A 16,495-nucleotide genomic window follows, 5' to 3' on the forward strand; every position below is an offset into this window, starting at 1 on the left:
CATTTTGTTATCAGTGTCTTGAAAATTCTTCAAATTCTATTTTTTATGGATTTAACATGTCCAGGTATAAAAAGGAAATGATTATGCAGTAAACATTCTTTATTCTACTAAACAGTAATCTAGTGGAAGGAGGATGATATGAAGTAATAATGGTTATTCATATATTCTTCAGGGGGAAAAAATGCCTCTAGTCTTGTTTCATCCATGGAGGTGTTTCAATTTTTTAATGTGAACTGCTTTGCCCTAGAGGTTAATGTGAAATCTTTACATTCTAAATAGGTTCTCAGCTGTGGTTAGTTATTTTTTATTTTATAAGTTCCCATAACTGGGACATATCCTGTATATGGATTTAAACCAGAAAACTGTAGCCAATTTCTCAGTATAAGAATATAAGGAAACTTTGGTGTCTCATTTCTTATACTTCAGATTTTAGATTTATCGTACGTTTCTGTTTAATGCTTTTCTCCTCTCTTAACCCAGACCTAGAGCATGTTATCCTCTCAAAATCCTGCTCATCTATTTTAAAACCAAATGGAGTATAAAGAGGAAAATTCACCACTTTTGAACATTGCAGGGGTCAGTTTTAACGCTGCTTTCTCTGTCCAGACCACAGAGAGAATTATTCAGGGCCAGGTGATACTCTTCTTGGAAATGTCTGAAATGACTACTGGATAAAGGATGCAAAATGTAACCCCAAATAGAGAGTAGAGCTATTCTCCCATATAGACTAGAAATGGAGGGCAAGGGAAGATCCATTTTATTTTCCTGATAGAGATGCAGCTTATGCAAGACCTCAAGTGTGTTTCGCAGTTGTAATTTTTATAGCAGCCTTGGAAGTACAAAACATCGCTCCAAGTGGGTGGTTCCATAATAATTTTATACCACTTGGAGGCCAGTTAGTTATAATTTTACATGTAGAACAAATACTGTTGCTACAGAAAACTGAGTTAAAACTGCCCCCTAACTCCCAACCCTTAAAAAAGGGAATTTACAACTGATGTTGTTTCCGTCCTTTATACATACTGTGTTTTGCAATGACCCAGGTGCTAGTTCCTTGGGATTAAGATGGTGCTTAGCTGTTTTGAATTTTAGCTTCTATACATCATCTGTCTGTTTTTACTAGACAAGATGTTTGTATTGTATCTGCAGAGTTATAATTAGTGGAATAATGCAGCTTGGGGGAGGCATTAGAAATTTTATCGGTAAATACTGTACAAATGGAATACAAGCATTTAACTGAGGGTCAGTTCCTGGTCTACAAATTCTACTCAAATTAAACTATGAACTATATCATCCACATTGTTAGTTACCCTATGCAATTGCCATTTGTTTTTTTTTCCTTGTAAAAAATGTTGATTTAAAAAGAAAAACAGTTATCAGTGAAAGATATGTTGTTAAAATTTTTATTGTTTGATAACTTCTAGGACTTTTATTATTTCAGATGTACAAATGAATTTTCCAGAAATTAATATTTCTTCATTCTAAAATGAAGACTCAAATTTAGCCACAGAGTATTGCCTGCTAAAGGTTTATGTGAAATGTATAAAAAATGTAATAATTAACTTAAATCAGCCATCTAAATGAACATAGGCACTTCCATGTCCAGTGTATGATTTCTGCTCCTTCTTCTGTCACTGCAGAATATTGATTTCTGTGTAATATTTCTTTAGTTTGAGTTGGTCAGAGAAGTCCTACTTTGTCCTTCCGAAAAAGTGATATGGCAGTCTCAGCTTTCCAGAGTATAACTGAAAATGAAGAAGTAAGCATGCATAGTTAAAAAAAGAAAAAAAAAGAGCTATGAGCAGTTAAATATATTTCACAATGTTCATGCAGTGTAGCACACTTTACTGAGAGGAGAGTCCTTCATCTTCTTACTCAGAATATTTATTCTTATTTCAGGCACAGTTTTAATAATCTTGACTGTCTGGTTTCTCAGCCCACAGTAGACCAGTAGCAGCAGTTCAGAAGGCAGCAGAGCTTTGGAAGAAGCAACAAAAAGGCTTCTGACAGTAAGAGAGGAGAAAGAAAAACTATAGAAAGCATAGATGAACTCAAAAAGAACAATGGTCTGGCTTACCTCTATACACCCTGAGTGTATAGTGTAGTATGGTAATTCATGTTTATATCAGTAACCTTAAGTCATTAAGAAACAACTGAATTATATTATTGTAATATGTTTAAAAATACAAGAATGAATACAGTAGTATATTCATACAGATGTTTCATATTTCAGATCCTATCACAGACAGTCACATTAAAATGAAACAAATATTGCTCATAAAAGGACACCTTTGTCCAATTTATAGCCAGGTTGTTATGTGTAGTCTACCTAGTCTCTATCATAAGCAAATAATGGCTGAAATTATCATTGGTTCAATGCCTCATTGGATTTTGGTGTTTCAGTGAAAGCAAAGAACAAAATTGTTCCTTGCCTTCTTTGTCTTCTGTTTTAGTAAATTTCCATTCTTTTCACCTTGAAGAGGTGAAGATGGAGACATTAAATTTGTATATTACATCTTCATCATGGTTGTGTCCTAAGTCTGTCTCTTCCTTCTTTAATAACAGTCCATAACAACATTCAGTTTTAAATAATCAATATTAAAAGCCATCCTTTGTGAACTGAGGTGTCTTGAGGTGTGACATGTACTAGATGAAATAAACTTCTTTTGATTGTTTCACTGCAGTTTCTTGTAAGTATGTTTAGAATAGTGAACAATGCAACTCAATCATGAAGTTATTTTTGTTGTTGTTTTTATGCAAGTGTGAAAAGATCCAATTGTTTCTGGAAAAATGAAAATCATTTTGGGAGAACAATATTTCAGTCATGGTCTGTACAATGTAATTGTATAGTTAACTATTGGAAGTTTTATGTACACATTAGAATTTAACATTATCAAAGATCAAAATGTTTCCCCAAAATTCTGTGTTATTACGAAGGTTAAATAATAATAAATAAATAAATCCTTATTTGGTGAGGGTTATAATTTTGTTTTAGTGTAAAGACTGAAGTAGTTAATAATCTTTTTCCCCTCCAATTCAGTCATCCACAAATATAACATGATGGGGGAGAATAATCAGATACACATAACAATGTGTCTCCCATTGACATTGCATCAAGTTCTGTGGTGATAGAAATCTTTTAAAAAATAGTCATTTACTTTCCCTGTCCTAGTTTTTAAAATATGTGCTATTGGAAGTGGTGATTTCTTTGATTCAAAAATGTTTTTTTCTCCTTCTAGAAACAAATGAATTCAAACTGGAGCTTTGTAGAAGAATTACTGAAAAAGTCAACTAATGTCCAGGTGTGTATATTAAGTAGCAGTAAAAAATATTGGCATGTTAAATTTTTGGACATCACGTAGAATACCTGTAGAAGAAAACACAAAACAAAGCCAACCTTTGGTTACTGTAATTGAGGCATACAGATGTTCTTGGGGTTTTTTGTTTATTTGTTTGTTTGCCAAAGTGAAGCCAGTGCTTATGAGATTAGTAACTACCCTTTAAAGATTTTTTTTCTTGACACTAAGTTGTCAGATAAAGGATAAAGATAATTATCCCAGTTGGCTATTTTGACAAGATATATTCAAAATAAGGGCTAGATGCTTAGAAACTGTAAGCCATATATTGAATGTGTGGATATCAAGTCTAGGAGACATGATGGGCGAAGATAGTGGCATTGAAAATTCAGCTATATCCTCATCACAGCAGGAAGGTGACTTGCCTTGCTGAGCAATTTGTCTTACAGGCTTGAATCATACTCTTACTGATAAGGTTCTACTTTCTGAGCACTCATTTCATACCTTATCATTTTTCTTTCTGCAGAGCTGTTAATGCAGTGCTTCATGGCCCAGAGGTCAGACTTGACCTCCTTTTAAAGTGGTTTTAAATATGCTGTTCATCACATTTTTAAGCATGTTGCATTGTAGCTCTGTAAATTTGTTCTGAATTTTCATGGTATAAATTGCCTTTTGTGTAATACCTTTGAGAAAATTACGGAAACAATTGTTGGTTTTCATTTGGGAAAGAAATTATTTAGCCACTAAGAAATAAGACTTTAAAAATTTCCAAGAGAAATAAAGCAGAAGTGTGGTAGTTAATAGACTGTTTTCAACTAGTGTATTGAAAACCAAGTCTGTGAAACTCACTCAATTTAATAGCTTATTTCAAGACTTTTGAGACCCCTCTTGGATTGTATATGTAAATTCTTTTGAAAATTAATGTTTTTCCAGATGAATATATATGTATTTAGTTATAACACAGATCTATTAATTATGTAGGTGAAAGCTCATAATTTTTCCTTAGATGGAATGTCAAAGAACTTTCTACTTGGAATGAAAGTGATGTTACCTTTTTATAGTTTTCCTGAAAGTTTTGTCACTGGTTTGGGACAAGGGTTTTTGTTTTGTTTTGTTTTTAAAGTACTGCCCATATTTTATTATATGTATACTGTCATAGCCTCCCCCCCTCTCCTCCCCTGAAAAGTTCTTTTTTTTTGATTGATAACATCTTGATTCTGAACATTTAAAACTCTCCTTATCCTTATCCTAATCTAGTTTTAAGCTTTTGTTTTAAGACATTTGGGAATTATTGACATATGATCATTATGTCATTTATATAAACTGCTGAGCACATTTACCTGATATTGGCTCAAGGGATCTTCTTTTTGTGGTATTTTTTAGTTTAGTTTTTTTTTTTTAAATGGAAAGGCTTTCAGTTAAAACCAAAGAAAATATTTTTTTTTATTTAATTCTTTTCAGAAAGACTGGATTTTATCACTACTTTGTTGGGAGGTATAGGGACAGTAGATAAGGACTGCTTAGATTCTTTGTTTTGGTCCTTTAAGTACTATAGGAAGATGGATAGGTTTCTGAGTATTTCTGTAAAAATTTTGAAACAGATAAGTCATGGTGAGGAGCAAAAATCTAAATATATTATATGTGACAGCAGGAAAAACAGTACATAATCATCTCTGCCTTATAGCAATAGTATTATTTTTACTAAGATTGTAAATCACTTTCTATCAGTCTTTTAGTGATTTATTATTATTATTTTCCTTTAGGTTATGACTACCTAAGTGTTATTTCCCTTCTCCCCCCTCAAGGAAAGGGACTATATCGACCATGAAAAAAGATTTTCCTCAGTTGGAATGTCTAGTAATATAATAAAGCTTTTATTGACACTGCTGGATTTAACTTTTATAATACTATATTTTTTTATAAGGATGAGAGTTAGAGCTGGTTCTGTAGCACACTGTGTAATTTCTATATATGGACATAAGGATAAGTTAGATTTTTTTTTAGGATAGCCTGTACCGTAAATATTTCTTTATGAAACTAGAGCCAGCACAAAGCAAGATTTTTTACTCATTCAAACTGTGTAATTATCTTCCATTTCCTAATATTTAGGAAGATTAAGCCCCTCTCTCCAATACTATCTCAATTTCATCATGCCTTGCATTGTGTCAAATCATATTCCATAAGTTATATAGAACTACTTGCTGGTGTTCTTGAAGCCAATTTTGTGGGTTCAGTAGGTGGTCGTAAAGAATAAATAATATGTTTAGATAGAAGTATCATTTTGATTATATCTGTTTTTCTCCCCACTGAGATAAATTAAAATCTGACCGCCCTCATGTTCTGACTTGATCTCCAGCAGTGAAACAGTCCATTTATAGTCTTAAAAAATACCTCAAAATGTACAATAGTCTTAAGATAAAGTTGATAGAATCTTGAAAGCAGTATTAATTAAGCAAACAATATTTTTCAAATCATTCTTTTTCAAACCGAAGACAGAGGCACTAAGCTTTACTGACGATCACTGATATGCTGGGTATCGTTGGACTCTGCTGATCAAAGTAAAGATGAAAAAGATTTTTTCTTTTTCTTTTTAAACTTTGTGAAAAAATATCTTAAAACTAAACTGTCCTTTTAAATTAGCTGACTGTATTGAGAATGCTGCGAGGAAAAGAGAATTAGATTGTTTATTCAACCTTAAAATAGCATTATTTTTATTTTTTACAAGGAAGAATTTCAGAGTTTCTTTTATTTATTGTTTTGATTTTTCTTTTCTTTCCTTAAGTTTACTAAGACAAAATAACATATCTTATAGACAACCTGCAAGAACCTTCAGAAGGGGTCATCTACCCATCCTTTTGCCTGAAGAAAGGAACATGCCATGATGAATGAGTACTACTCCTATTTTTAATATTAGGGAGAAGTGTCCTTAAACCTTTTCAGTAAAAACAATAATAGCTAATATACACCAGTAATATGTGTCAGAAGAAGGATTGGAATTCAGGTTCTCTGACTCTAGAGAAAGTACTCTTTCTATGATACCAAGCTCTGGTGATACCTTTTAGAATCTGATCAGTTTGTGAGTGTAGAAGATATTGTGGAGGCAGTGAGTGGAAAGAATACTGAATTCATAACTGGAGGACTTTGGTTCCATTGCCAGCCTTGGTTCTGTATGGTTCTTGGTTAAGTTACTTAACCTCAGTTTCTTCCTTTGAAAGTAAGAAATTGGACTTACATGGCCTTCCAGTTCTAAATTTATTATTCTGAAACAGAATATGTCCAGTTCAGCATCCGTACATTTATGGAAACTTTTAACTTTATAATTAAACCACTAGAATTTGAGATGTAGGACCTCAAAGCTGGGTCCAGTGTCACTTATTTAAAATATGAGCCAATGCACAGAGATGGTAAATAGTGTATATGATACTGCTAACTGGCATTATATAGATGTTAAAGTTTGCAAAATGCTTTTCATGATTTCTCTCATTAGACTGTGAGTTTCTTGAGAGTTTACCTGTCATATCCCCAGCATTTATCAATAATGCCTCGCATAGAGTAGGAATTTAATTAAATACTCCTTGACTGAATGACTTGACTTTAGGAACTCCAGTTATCTTTGCTAAGAAAATTCCATTCCTAGTAATGTGTATAGCCAAGACCTAAAAGCCAGGTCCTCTGACTTCCAAGTCCAAAATTTCTTTCATCATGTCATATTTCCTCTTTGGATCAAGAGGCAGTGATAAGATTGGTCTCTTCTACCACTCAGATAGGAGTGAGATAGGAGCGAGAGGAATTTCCATCTCTTCTTACAGGTGAGGAGACTGAGGCTCTGAGAGAAAGGGACTGTTCCGCGGTTGTACAAATAGCAGGTATCAGAGACAGGATCTGAACCCAGGTGTGCCAGTTAAGCCTTCTCTATACTATGTCAATGCTGCCTTCGGGTACAAAGGATTAATATTCTGTAAAGGAGGGCTAAACAGATCTCAGATCAATATTTTTTTTAAATATGAGGTAGTTGGGGTTTAGTGACTTTCCCAGAGTCACACAGCTAGTGAGTGTTATGTGTCTATGTTCAGATTTGAACTCAGGTCCTCCTGACTCCAGGGCCAGTGCTCTATCCACTGCGCCACCTAGCCGCCCCTCAGATCAATCTTAAAATAGTGTAGAAAAGAATTCATCAGAACTAAAGAAGCTGTACAGAAATACCTTTCTTCCTCATTCTAATTATAACTGCAAAATAGGTTTGTAAGAACAGTAGGTAAGCAGATGCCCATGTGGAAATGCAGAAACCTTGTTTAGAGGGCATATATGTACATGAGAGATTTGTAGGTTAGGTATTTGTAATTTGGGCAATGCCTGTATTTAAAAATCTGTAAAAAATTTGTTGTGTGATCTTGCTGTATTTCTCAATTTATTGATGAATATGTTGGGCAAAACAATTAAACTCCTCTTAAATTCAAAAGAGCATATGTATATTGCTTCTTAACTTGTTGGCCATTCATTTAATTGCATAAGTAGATTGATGTGAAGGAACTTACCTTAAATAATGTATTGATCTTTATCTTCTGACCTCTTTGCTTTAAGATATTTCCGTGGAGTGATTTTTGATTTTGTGGGTTTTTTTCCCCTCTTAGACAATGGAGTGAAGTTTACATGCTAATTTTTTACCTCCCCTCCCTTTTTTTTTTCTTTTTGATGAGGCAGTTGGTGTTAAATGACTTGCCCAGGGTCACACAGCTAGTAAGTGTCATGTGTCTGAGGCCTGACTTGAATTTAGGTCCTCCTGACTCCAAGGCCAGAGTTCTATCTACTGTGCCACCTAGCTGCACATGCACCTTTACTTAGTTAAATATGGATAGCCAGTCCTTCATATCTGTGCACATCAACCACCCTTTTTGTTTTAAAAATTGAGTAGCTGTTGCCCTGCAATGAGTTTAGTAAATTCCTTAAGCTGATTATCAAATGAGATAATGTAGGTAGAGGCTTTGTGAACCTTAAAGTGCTATATAAGTCTATTATTATTAGTTGTTATTAAGCTTAATCAAGACCTGTGGATTTGAATATATCTAGGTTACACGTTACATCTTCTTTTATTCCACCTTGTTTCATTAAGTCAAGAGGCATTAAGTACTTCCGTGTGTTTTGTTGGTGTTCTTTCCTGTAGATAGACTAGTCTTGTTTCTTTATCTGTCACCACACATAGGCTCATTTAAAATACTTGAATGGAAATTCTAATTCTTCTATACTCCATATATTGGTGATTAGTTAATAGCTTCTGAACTAATATTTAGAAACATGCTTTGGCCTTATTGACACCGTATTGGCAGAAGATGAAATGAATATAATTAAGTTTCTTTGAGTCTGTTTTTTATATTTTCTTCAAGCATTTGTCTCTGGAGTTGCCGTGCATTGTCAAATGACAGTGTCTTTGTGGTCAGACCCTATTTCCTAGCTTGCCACTCCACCTTAGTGGCTTTTTGTTGATGAAAAGGAGATAACCAGTAATGAGGTTTATAGAGAAAATTATTCCATGGCATGGCAACCTTTGTACTTGAAGTGACAGTATATGTTAGTGTTCGAAAGCATGGCTTGCATGTAATTGAATGTTTCTGTTTTATTAGGATGGTATATTAGAAGAACAGGTGCGCATGTATCTTCACTGTTGCTTGACACTGTGTGGTTTCTGGAACCCCAATATTCAGGCTGTTACAATTCTGTGGGACTACTACAGCAAAAATCTTGTGAGTAAATAGTGCTAAGACTTTGGTCTTCCCAATTGAGGGATCTATGCATATTTTTTTGTGCGCTGAATAACTGTTGTAGAATATTAAAAATGTTAGTATTTGTTAAACATAGATGGAAGCTTTCTGGGAATAGTTTGCTAATCACAAAAACCATTTAAACTTTTTTTTTCCAAAAGGGAAAAAATTTATTCTTTTTATCAGTGGAATTAGGTCTAACCAAAGGAAGCACCTTTTCACCAGCATAAGATTCATACACGTTTTACATCTGCTACTAATACTTTTCAGTCCAGATAAATCTGATAGATATGGAGAAATGTTTTTCTCTCTAGCTTATAACCCTAAAAAGTTTGCTCTAGGCATTCTACTTGTTGGTGCTTTTGCTGTTATATTTTACTTCCAAGGTTATTTTATAAGGTATGCGTGGTCGTAGATCCTGTGGCCTTAGATGGGGAACAGAGGAGGCAGGAAGGTTATTTGGCATGGTCTAGAAGAGATTGAGATTTATTTCCCCTTGGTCTGAGCAAGTTTTTAACATGGTGACCACTATTTACATTGCATCTCTGAGTGTATTGGACATTTCATTATATTTTGTTATTGTTGAAACATGGGGTCAGTCTCTTATTCTTCATAAACCTTAGTGTGTTTTACAGTTTGAAGTTTTTATCAGGAGATATAATACTTTTTTTCCCCCTTCTAGAACAGTTCTTTTATTATTCCTTGGCTTGGTTTACAAGAGTTTGCAAATGTTTCTAAATCAACCTTGTCTATGCTTGAAATAGTGAAGACCTGTTGTTCTGATGAGCAGAGCCATGACCTCTATAAATCCAACAGTAGTTACAACATTTTTCTTTGTGTTTTGGCAAAAGTCATGAAAAAAGCTGTAGCAACTAATGAAACTCATCCTTGGAACCAAATCAAAGGAAGGTATGTACCCTTTTTCCTTCTGAAAAAAGAATGTCCAGAAAAATGTTCTTATGGAAATACTGCAACTTTAATATTTTTCAAGTTAACCTATCAACAAGGATTTTTTAAAATTTCCTATTAAGTGCTCTGTGCTCAATACTGGGGATGCAAACACAAAATTGAATCATTTCCTGCCTTCCTGGAGCTTAGAATCTGTGAGAGGAGACATAAAACCATATAAATACATACAAAGTAAGCAAAGTGATTTGGTAGAGGAGGCAGTGGAAGTTGGTGGGGATAAGAAAAAACATCATGTAGGAGGTAGAAAGCAGTTTATTTATATATTGTATACATTTTCTGATGTTTTCTAATTAAAAGTTTACTGAATTGATAAATCAGGGAACAAATTCAGCATATGTAATCTTCAGACTCACTGGTATGGAATTTCATAGCTTCTTCTTCTGTTGGTCCTGTTGGGACTAAAATTCCCAGGATTTCTGAAGAACTTTTATTAATTTCAGCATATTCTTCATGCAAGTAGTTAGATAAAATATGATTATGTACAAGTGTGTTAAACCAAAAAAAAAAGCATCCTTAAAATGTTGAAGTATTAGGTTGTGATTTTGTCCTTTGTTCTCGAAGAGGACCATGACATCAGGGAGATGATGAATTGACTTTGATTTGAGTGAGGGAGAGCTGTGCAAAATCACCAGCCTCACTTTCTCCTCCAGAGTCATATGAGTGCAGTGGCCAGATATCCATCAGGACAACTGGAGATGGACCAGGATGCAGTGGAAGACCTTGGCCCTTTTAAGCTAAGGTCTTTTTAGGTTCTCACTTTGAGCGAAGCAAGGCCCATTCAGTGAATAGGCTCTTTAAGAAGTGAGTCAAGGGATGCCCCCTTTAATAAAAAAAAAAAAATATCAAACTGGGAGGGGAAGACCCTCAAGTTTGCTGGTCAGAGCATTTGCTCTGAGCCAGTAGGGCCCAAAAAATAATCATTAATGGTGCTTGGGCAGGGCAGGGACCAATTGACCAGTCCATGAGATCCAGAGTGAATTGGGTTTAAGAGATAATTGGGTTTAATTGGTCTTTGAGAAAGAAATCTAGGCGGTAAACCCCAAGTTAACTAGTCAGCTTTCGGCCATCAAAATTTACCTTCCTTTGGGCAGAACACCCTCAGGTAAGGGAGAGGAGAGGAGGGGAGAGCTCTTTCTTCTTTCAAGTATTAGATAATGGATTAAATGAAAGAACCCCAATATTGTGAGAGACTAGAAATAATGCCTTGTCTTTTGACCCTGGCTGAACATGCCCTGCAGATCAGGATAGTTAGGTTATATCCCAGATTCTATTATTAACGTTCATATTTTGGGTGGAGACACGGACTGCTAGATAGATTTTACAACCCTAGTATTTGTGCTTCTCTGAGTGGTAGAAGAGGCCAATCTTATTGCCTCTTGATCCAAAGAGGAAATATGACATAATGAAAGAAATTTTGGACTTGAAGTCAGAGGACCTGGCCTTTAGGTCTTGGCTGTACACCTTACTAGGAATGGAATTTTCTCGGCAAAGATAACTGGAGTGGTTTGCCATTTCCTTCTCCAGTATTTGTGTATTAGTATGAATCATTCCTACCTAAAATAAAGCAGTTATACAGTTTACTAAGTGTTAATAGCCTGTAACTAGAATGCGAGGGTGAATTCTTTTTCAGCAGTAAACAAGACATTGATTCAAGGAGAACATATATATTTAGCTGTAGTAGTTGGCTATTAAATGACACTTCACTGGTTTTGCTGGTATTTTTGTTACCAGGCAAAAAATGAATTTCTTTCTTACAATTATTAGGTTTTACTGAACATACAAAGTAAGCCTAAGAGAATGTAAGAAAGAGGATAACCAAATGGATTATAAATTATTATTATTATAAATTATTTTAAGTTGTATGGTTCATATTGGAATGAACCTCATCAATTTATAATTGAGTGTATATTGGTCTTTTTTTTGCCAATAAAAATAGAAAAAAATAAGTAAATGTGATGGGTGACTATAGTAAAAGATTAAAAATTATAATCTATAGAGTGCACATTTGTATCATTTTTTAGGGGAAAATCTACCAAATCCTTTCATACAGTCACAGGTGATTTGCTGCATCACTTACAGGCTCTCTGCTAGGTTGGTAGGGTATTCTGTGACTTTGTCCTCTTAAGAAGTAGTGACCCTTCTTTCTGGCACTAAGAAAAACCTGGCAAGAAGGAAGATAGAAAACTCTTATTTGGAAATTCAGGTTTGAATTTTTCCCTATGGGTGATGACCTCCTCTAAGCTTGGTAGGTGGGAAAGTTGTAGAGAAATGTGTTTCCATGAATAAAACAATAAGCTCTATTATAATACTGTCTTTATTTTACAGAATATATTCCAAATTCCATCAAAAAAGAATGGAAGAGCTAACTGAAGTTGGTCTTCAGAATTTTTTTAAACTTTTTCTGGTATTGGCTACTGTTGCAAAGTTGGAAGATGTGGTCAGTCGTGTTCTGGATCTTTTGGACTTCCTCAGACCTGGGTCTATCACGCCTTCACAGAGGGCGCTTGTTTGGAAGGGCCAAATGGCTTTTCTCTTAATGTATGTTCAGAGAAACCTGGATGTTGGTGTTTTGGCCCAGACACTTTCTGGTGCTTTTAGTGAAAAAGCAAAGGAATTCTTAGTATCTAAGAATGAGTCGGGACAGAAACATGTGCTGTGGACACTTCTTTCTATCTATATGGATGGTGTTCAAGAAGTGTTTGAAATAAGCCGGAACTTGAAACTTTCTGAGGAAATATTGTTGAATGACGGATTCAGTATGCTTCTTCCAGCTTGTCGAGAAGCTCAGCTCAGGACTGTATTAAACTTTCTACAAGCTGTTCTGGCCAGAGTCAGGTATGTTTTTCAGTAAAATGCAAATATTGATATCTTGAGTTTTTTTTCTTTAGACTAGTGATTTTAGGGGACAGGGGGAGGTGAGCCAATCAGGGTTAAATGACTTGCCCAGGGTCACACAGCTAGTAAATGTCAAGTGTCTGAGGTTGGATTTGAATTCGGGTCCTCCTGATTTGAGGGCCAGTGCTCTATCCACTGTGCCACATAGCTGCTCCTAGACCAGTGATTTCTGTTGGTTTGGGTAGCAGATATCACCTTTCTCTTCAATTTGAAGTGCTACAAAATTGCCTACATCACAATATTGCCTAGACTTGTCCATGGCTATACAGCTAGTATGTGTCAGAGGCAGTTATGAACCTTGGTCTTCCTGACTCCAAGCCTGGCTTTGTATTCTCTATGCCATGTTGCCACTTGGAGATTTGTTTTTTGTCATAAAATGTACATGGGATTTTATCTCTTATATGGTAAGATGACCAAAACAGGAGATTACTCAAGGTTTTCCTAGTTAATATGCCATATTATCCAACATTTAGGGGGGAGAGTTATGTTCTAGGTGCATGGGATAGTCTAGATGAAGTAGTTATTCTCTAGAATCCCGTCTTTGCACTTAGGTAGTCAGCTAAGTATTTAAGGAAAGTAACAGTAATCATGTTGGGTCAGCCTCTAAACACTGCCATGAACACATGTTTAGAGGGGGGAACTATAAAAGGAGAGCATTGATTATCCCTTTCCATTTCCTCAGAAATTAAAAATGCTTTAAAAAGCCATTCCTAAAAACCATATGCTTTCAGAATTAGTTCTTTTTCCAAAGACATGTGGCTGGGGTGTCTTATAGCTTTCCTAACAGACAGAGGATGTCACATCTTCTAAACACAGTTAATCTTAGCAGTAATACAGTCATGGTAGAGGTTGAAAATAGCACTGAAGCTATTATGCTTACTTTAAAATGTTAAAGGAGGAGGATTTGGGGAAGGGAGGTGGGGAGTGAAAGGTATTTTAAAATACAGAAAAGACTTTACAGGAGGAAGCATGGTGCAATGGAAGAGGCCCTGGTCTAGAAGTCAAAAGGTTTGGTTCTGATCCAGAGCAGCCTAGCTGTGTGGTCTCAATAAGCTACTTTATCCTCTGAATCTTGGTTTCCTTTTCTGTAAAATTAGGAGGTTGGACCTGAGATCCCCAAGGTTTCTCTTAGCACTAAAATCCTATTATTTATGATCCTAAGAATATATTTGTAAAGGGCAAATGTGTGCCTACTGTGAACCAGACAACTCAGAATATAAATACAAAAATGAAACAGTATCTCCTTTCAAGGACATGACGTTTTATTGGGTGAAACAATATGCACAAATATAAGTATATAATATTAAAATATATAATAAAACATATAAATATGTAAATATATATTATATATGTAGTATAAAATATAAGATAGATATAGGGACTAGACCCATGATTTCTTTGATATAGCCAGGGAAATACAGGATTTGGTAACTGCCTCAATCAATGTGTGTACAAAATAAATTTAAAAAAAATTTTTTGGGGTGGGTAGCACTAGCATCTGGGGGAAGAAGTGGAGGTGTGAAACTAGCCTGAGAAACTTGTCCTTCTTTCCCAATTCTCCAATATATTTCTCTTCCTCTTCCTGGTTTCTTCTCAAGCCAGTAGAAATAAAAATATACTGATTGATTTTTGGCTACACCTAGTGGTATTCTTGCTTATTGTCTTCCTTTATGAATGATCACAGAATGATTAATGTATTTAGCAAAGAACCACTGAATTTTTTTTAAAAATTCTTTTTCCCAGGAGGTATTTAAATAATAAAGTTAGTAAAGTCTAGATTTTGGCAAGAAACTATTTGTAATGATATCTCTTTCTACCTATGTGCTTTCTCTTACCTTCTTTGTGCAATGTATAGATCCTTAAACTTTGAGATTTTGTTTGTCAGTTTTAACTTAGGGTCATCAGTTGATAGGTAAAAATGCATCACACAAAGAAGAATGGGTAGAGAAGAGTAAATTAAATTTTATTTGTAATAATCATTTTAGTTTTGATTTTTTATCATCATTTCTAACATCTAAATTGTACTTCTGCCAATAAACATAGCTGCTTGTTAATTCACTTTATGAAAAGACCTTTACCACTAAAGCTAGCACTACTTCAGGAAGGCTGGAAAAGTATCTTGATTTGTCAATCTGTTGCAAGTTTATGAGACTTATTGATCTGTGCCACTGTTCTGAGTAGGGTTGTAGCAATTGGTGGGGATGGGACAGTGAAGAATACTTGAAATACGTTTATATGTGTATTTAAGAGTCTCGTTTAACTGGAGGGCTTTGTTGCATATAGAGTGTGGAATTAATGTGCACTGCCCATCTAGACATTAAAAAATGAGTGTTTTGATATAATTTTATTAGCTTTTCCCCCTTTTTTTAATTGCTTCTTGCTTATGAGGGGGTGGGTGGAGATTTTACTTGAAAGGAACACCTGGCCATTTACATTTTCATTGCCAAAGTTGCTAGACAATTTTATCTTCAGTGGACGTAATGATGAATATAAAGTGTGAAAAAAAATGCAATGACACCGTGTTGATCTTCATAGCTTTATGTCTTACTGTTGGATTTTCCCTAAATCTTACCCATTATGTTTGGAATATTCAGTTCTTTAAAAGCTAGATTATTTACAGCAAACATGCTAGACAAGATGTGATTTGATCAACTTTGTTTTAAGCACTAGTGAGTAAAACAATACATTGTAGTAAAAAGAATGCTGAACCTGGATTCACAGTGATTGAATTCAGATTTAGACTCTGCCACTTAATACCTGTATGATCTTGGGCAAGTCTTAACCTCTCAGAGTGGATCTTGTTGTTTTCCTCATCAGTAATATGAATGGGCTGAATAAGATGACCTTTAAGTTGGGTTAGGTGAATTCCTTTCTAACTCCAGATTTAGGATGCTAAACCTTGTCTTCCCAAGAGCATTACTTAGCCATTGCAGTGACAGAGTACCAAGCATGGTGGTGCATATTGAAATCCTTGTTACTGGGGGTGGTTAAGGCTGGTGGATCACTCAAGCTCAGAAGTTCTGAGATGCATACAGTAGGCTAAGCCCATCAGGTGTCTGCACTGAGTATAGTACCAAAATGGTGAAGCCCTGATTAGCCAATGAACTTCTAGCCTGTGTGAGATAGGGACATTCAGTCTCAAAAAGGGGTTAAAAAAGAAAAATACTCTTCAGGAGTGATCCTGGAAACAGAGGACTGATTCTCTATTGTGATGATGATTAAAAAAAATTCCTCCAGTACTTGTTATATTTGAGATTAATGTTTAATTTTTTTGGCCTCAAACTCTGGGATCTTCCTGGAAACCTCGATTACCTAACATTCTAAGTTATTTCCTTTGAGTGTCCTTTATTATTGCTGTGTACAAGTTAAATACATTTTTGTTAGTTACTAAAATTTAAAGCAACTCCATTAAAAAAAAACTGTATTCAGATCAGGACCTAGTTTCTTTGAATTTTGGTATAAGCGGAGAAGATAGGCTTACGTAGATTGATGATATTTATTCCTGGCTGCATCCCTGACTAGGGAAAAGGATGAAATACATTACTATAGCAATCTCTCCTGTTTTAAAATCCAGGTGGG

At 35.0% G+C, this 16,495-nt stretch overlaps 1 protein-coding gene across 1 annotated transcript in view; it reads left to right on the forward strand.

Moving 5' to 3' along the window:
* MMS22L (MMS22 like, DNA repair protein) overlaps nucleotides 1-16,495 on the forward strand; it is a 160,454-nt gene that overhangs the window by 43,113 nt on the left and 100,846 nt on the right. Inside the window, exons 11-14 of the mRNA XM_020998331.2 lie at nucleotides 3,240-3,302; nucleotides 8,915-9,034; nucleotides 9,735-9,961; nucleotides 12,347-12,856. Coding sequence (XP_020853990.1) covers nucleotides 3,240-3,302; nucleotides 8,915-9,034; nucleotides 9,735-9,961; nucleotides 12,347-12,856 — 920 coding nt within the window. The remainder of the gene's footprint in view (nucleotides 1-3,239; nucleotides 3,303-8,914; nucleotides 9,035-9,734; nucleotides 9,962-12,346; nucleotides 12,857-16,495) is intronic.

This window comes from Phascolarctos cinereus, unplaced genomic scaffold (genome assembly GCF_003287225.1).
Source record: "Phascolarctos cinereus isolate Bilbo 61053 unplaced genomic scaffold, phaCin_HiC Scaffold_5;HRSCAF=322, whole genome shotgun sequence".
Classification (NCBI taxonomy): domain Eukaryota; kingdom Metazoa; phylum Chordata; class Mammalia; order Diprotodontia; family Phascolarctidae; genus Phascolarctos; species Phascolarctos cinereus.